The sequence below is a fragment of the Primulina tabacum genome, chromosome 3 (genome assembly GCF_025594145.1).
Source record: "Primulina tabacum isolate GXHZ01 chromosome 3, ASM2559414v2, whole genome shotgun sequence".
In the NCBI taxonomy this organism is placed as follows: domain Eukaryota; kingdom Viridiplantae; phylum Streptophyta; class Magnoliopsida; order Lamiales; family Gesneriaceae; genus Primulina; species Primulina tabacum.
The window spans coordinates 51,165,348-51,169,778 of NC_134552.1; the positions used below are offsets into that span (position 1 = coordinate 51,165,348).

General features: G+C 37.6%; 1 protein-coding gene across 1 annotated transcript; it reads left to right on the forward strand.

The window, feature by feature from the left end:
• Positions 1 to 225: 225 nt before the first annotated feature.
• Positions 226 to 3,979, forward strand: LOC142538221 (double-stranded RNA-binding protein 2-like). Its single transcript, XM_075643582.1, has 3 exons — positions 226 to 697; positions 2,995 to 3,214; positions 3,296 to 3,979. The coding sequence occupies exons 1-3, from the start codon at positions 452 to 454 to the stop codon at positions 3,922 to 3,924; spliced, it is 1,095 nt and encodes a 364-aa protein (XP_075499697.1). The 5' UTR covers positions 226 to 451; the 3' UTR covers positions 3,925 to 3,979.
• The last annotated feature ends 452 nt before the right edge of the window (positions 3,980 to 4,431 follow it).

The following is a 4,431-nucleotide window of genomic DNA, read 5'->3' on the forward strand; positions in this document are numbered from 1 at the left end:
GATTTAATTTTTAGAAATTAAATTAACCTTATTTTTTCAAAAATAAATTAGTTTAAACAATTATATGTCTCGATAAATATACTCAAAAAATTACTCTAAATTTTTTGAAATTTATATTTAAGTTTTATATAAATATAATAAAGAAAAATGTTAAATAACATTTAATTCCGTGGTCCCCACAATTATATTGATTTATATATAATAATAATACTGTACATACACACATGCAAATGGCTTAAACCCACTAGAGAAAAAAAAAACACGTCTTCTCCTCCAACGGCCAAAGCCAGTCTCATTTTTCCGCAGGAAATGATCCGTCTCCCCAACCCGGATCAGAACCCGTACCCGTTTACCCGATTCACCTCTAGAAACTGATTATAGGATCTCGACTCTGTGTGCTGCAGTGCTCGGCGCGTGTTTGCGTGTGTGTGTGAGAGAGAGAGAGAGAGAGATGTACAAGAACCAGTTGCAGGAGCTGGCGCAGAGGAGCTGCTTCAACCTGCCTTCATACACCTGCATAAGGGAGGGTCCAGACCACGCGCCGCGCTTCAAGGCTATCGTTAACTTCAACGGCGACGCCTTCGAGAGCCCTTACTACTGCTCCACTCTCCGGCAGGCCGAGCACTCCGCGGCGGAGGCGGCACTCATCTCGCTCTGCTCCACCGGCCCCTCTCACTCCCTCGCTGCCCGAATCCTCGTACGTTCCCTTTCCTCTGCCGCTCAGTTCCGTTTTTTTTCTTTGACCTTTCCATGAATCATTTAGTTATTTATTACAATTTGGTGTGATTGAATGCGGGCATTTCTCATTTCGTATCTTCTCGTTTGATCTTAGTTAAGTTGGCTTAAATTCACGTATAATTTGGGGAAAAAAATTATTTTCCTGATCGGTTCGCTGTAATCAATGGAACGAGAGAGCGTCACATGCGCCGCCGCGGGTTGGTGACTGTTCTTCTGATCACCGGTGAAAAATAAGACTCATGGGTTGTCGTGAAATGACAAGAAAGCCCCTGACGGTTTGGTCAATAAATAAATATCTATTTAAATAGAGCAATAAAGTGTCGATTTAATTTTTGGTTGGGCAGACAGGGAAAAGTAAAATATTGAGAACTGAGAAGTTTGAAGTAAGGAGGTGAGGGACCATATTTAATACCCTCTGGTCTCTACCTTTCATTACCAGCTGTTTTTTCAGTCTACGACCTGGTGCAATTAATTAGGGGCATTTTTGTCATTTCAACCATAACACAAAATCATTTTTCCCCTCATGAAATCATTTGGATTGATTTTTTCTTACAAAAAACATTTGATTTCAAACAAACATACGACGCTAATCAATTTTCAATTTTTATCGATTTTTATGAGACGGATGTTTTATTTAGATTCATGTAAAAAGTAAGTATCACTTTTGATGCTAAATGTAGGTCGTGTTACCCGTTTCACAGAATAAAATATCACGAGAGACCTACTAATTATGTATACAAAATGTTCCTTGTATCCAATTAATCCTTTTTTGACAAGTCGTGCATGTGGGAGGGACGAAAATTATGAATAATAATCAATATAAAATCATCACCGATATTTGTTATTTTAAAGGGATTTGGGACATTGAATAAGTATGAATACGTTGAAATTTCAGGGGATGGATACCTAATATTCATTAAACTAAATATCATTGATTTGATTGCAAATTGGTCAACTTGAAGCTTTAAGTGTTTTGAGTTGAAATTTGATTCGAAGTTTCTGCTTGTCAAATGATTTCTTAACGGTTTTATAAAGATATGTTGTTGAAAACCTCGGTCCCAAATGTTCACTTGTCTCAAAAAACAGTCTAGTGTCTATATTTACTTGTATTCTTTTACTTATATATCCTTATTTAATACGTTACATACGAGTAAAACAGGAAATTATAATTGCGATACATATTTTTTCTTGTTACTTGTTAGAGGTTATCATTGCTCTATTGGTAAAGAGATCAAAACATAAAATGTTGGCAAAAACTTGTGTGAGACGGTCTCACGGGTCGTATATGTGAGACGGATCTCTTATTTGGGTCATCCATGAAAAAGTATTACTTTTTATGCTAAGAGTATTATTTTTTATTGTGATCGATTGGGTTGACCGTCTCACAAACAAAGATTCGTGAAACCGTCTCACAAGACCTACTCTAAAGTGTTATAGCTGCGTTGCAATTTAAAATATTTGAGTTGTATTGTTAATGTTAGTTCTGGTTTCAAGTGAAGTGGCGAACAATCAGCTTTAAAGTTGATAGCAAGAGTCAATATCACATGTTTAATTTCCATTACTTGCGAGTAGGTGGAGTTATTGGGAATAGGGATGGATGGAAAGTGATGGTTTGTGCTGGGAGAGCGGTCGGTCGAAACATGACGATACAACATATATAAGGTTTATTTCAAATGGTGTTTTTATAAGTAGCCTAAACATATATGGTTAAAAATTTAATAAAATATTAATATTCAAAGAAGAAGACTTGATTTTATCTGATGGAATGGGTTTCTTTTTGAGTGGAAATTATTTTTCACTGGTGTTGTGCATTAAGATGTCAAGTAGGAGTTAGGTTTTGGGTATTAAAAATGAATTGAAAGTAAAGGGTACAATTGATGGTGTTGTCTCCCTCGAATTTAATGTGACTTCCATGTTGTACCATAACATGTGCCTGTCTACTTCCATGGACTTACTTACTCTAGCATTGTTTATTTAATAAAAATTCACTGTTCTATTTTTCCATCCCCATCACTTGATCTCAAAATAGATCAGCATAGAAGAATTTCAAAGAAAAATGTGACTAATTGAGCAGATCAAACCAATGTGTTACTAATTTTTAATTTGGGGAAAAAAAAAAGAACTAATTATTGAAGAAATTAGACTGTATTTTTAAATTAAATTGTTTTGGTCTATTTTTTTCCTTTGGTAAACCAAAGTTTTGCTTACCCCTGTTGGTAGTGGAAAATTAAGTTTTCACTGCTTTGATTTGTGTAGGATGAATCGGGAGTTTACAAAAACCTGTTGCAGAAGATAGCACAAAGAGTTGGATCTCCTCTGCCTCAGTACACGACTTTCAGATCAGGTTTAGGACATCTACCTATATTTACGGGAACCGCGGAACTCGCTGGGATTATTTTTACTGGAGAACCCGCTAAGAACAAGAAACAAGCTGAAAAGAATGCTGCATTTGCTGCTTGGATGTCCTTGAAACAACGTAAGTTCTCGTCGTCATTCACAACTTTTTAATTGCACAGTCTTATCCCAAAGTTGTATCTGACAATTCGAATTTGATCAGTGGCTCAGCAAGAGGGTAGTTCGACATATCAAGAACACGAAAACAATGATGAACAAGAACAGATCAGAATCGCACGGGCATTGCAGAGCTACCGGTTGAAAGAAAACTTGAAAAGCACCACCACCTCCATCATGCCATTCCAGAAGAAATATTATACTCCCACCCCTCGACCTTCGAGCCCACAGAGTCGTACTGTGTCCACATCCAAAATCCTGCCCTTGTTTTCCAATAAAACCGCCCCTCAGGTCAGGCAACCCTCGCCTACAAACAACAGCCATCCACCAGAAGTTCAGACAATGCATATGCCGAAGCTCCCTGCCGTTGGCGCGTCGCCTTATGTCCCTTTTAGACAACAATGCAGGCCGCTTTATCGTGGAATTGCTCCACCAGTTACAATAAGAACCTCAGTTCCAGTTTTCTCCGCACCAGCACCTGTTGCTGCTCGACCGGCTCAGGTGATGCAACCCCGACCCATGCAAGTCGCCCCACCAGTCTGTATCAGGCAAGCTGTTCCAGTTTTTGCAGCTCCAACCAGCTTAAAAGCTGATTCTGAGGAAACTATCGACCAGAACACATGTGAAGCGGATGAATCCACCGTTGTCAAGTGCCTTGAACAACTCGAGATGTGATTTAGATGCGAATAATTGTGTTACATTTTTGTTGTTGTATATGTAGTTTGCCTTGTACTTGATACTTGATACTCCATCATGTAAGCCTATTACTCCCTTTTCCATTGGTTGTATTCCACGAGCTTGAAGCTATGTGGGTGGATTTTCTTGATTTGTCATGGATACATGTTGTCATGTCCTAAAGTTGTTGAATATCATGCTGCATTCCCAAACATTTCCGAGAGGAAAATCGTACCTGCCAGAAAGAATACCTTTTGTGCCAGGATCGAATTAACAATTGCCCAACAAATAAAAAATCATTAATTTTTTAAAACAATTTAAATGGATTCTTGATGGTATTCAATTTCTTTATGTTATGCCCATTATTTTAAGTTATATAGAAAAAAAAAATGATACTTTCGAATTAAACAATGAGAAATCTCGTGGAAATAGATTTCAGGCTAGGAGTGCATGATCCACTGCAAAGTTTTAATTACTATATATACATTCTTATCATGTTGCTTTCTT

What these genes read in the sequence shown, in the direction of transcription:
- LOC142538221 (XM_075643582.1), top strand. Translation starts at nt 452, where the DNA reads ATGTACAAGAACCAGTTGCAGGAGCTGGCGCAGAGGAGCTGCTTCAAC. An exon ending in CCCTCGCTGCCCGAATCCTC is followed by an intron (nt 698 to 2,994) that starts GTACGTTCCCTT and finishes TGATTTGTGTAG; the next exon opens with GATGAATCGGGAGTTTACAA. An exon ending in TTGGATGTCCTTGAAACAAC is followed by an intron (nt 3,215 to 3,295) that starts GTAAGTTCTCGT and finishes GAATTTGATCAG; the next exon opens with TGGCTCAGCAAGAGGGTAGT.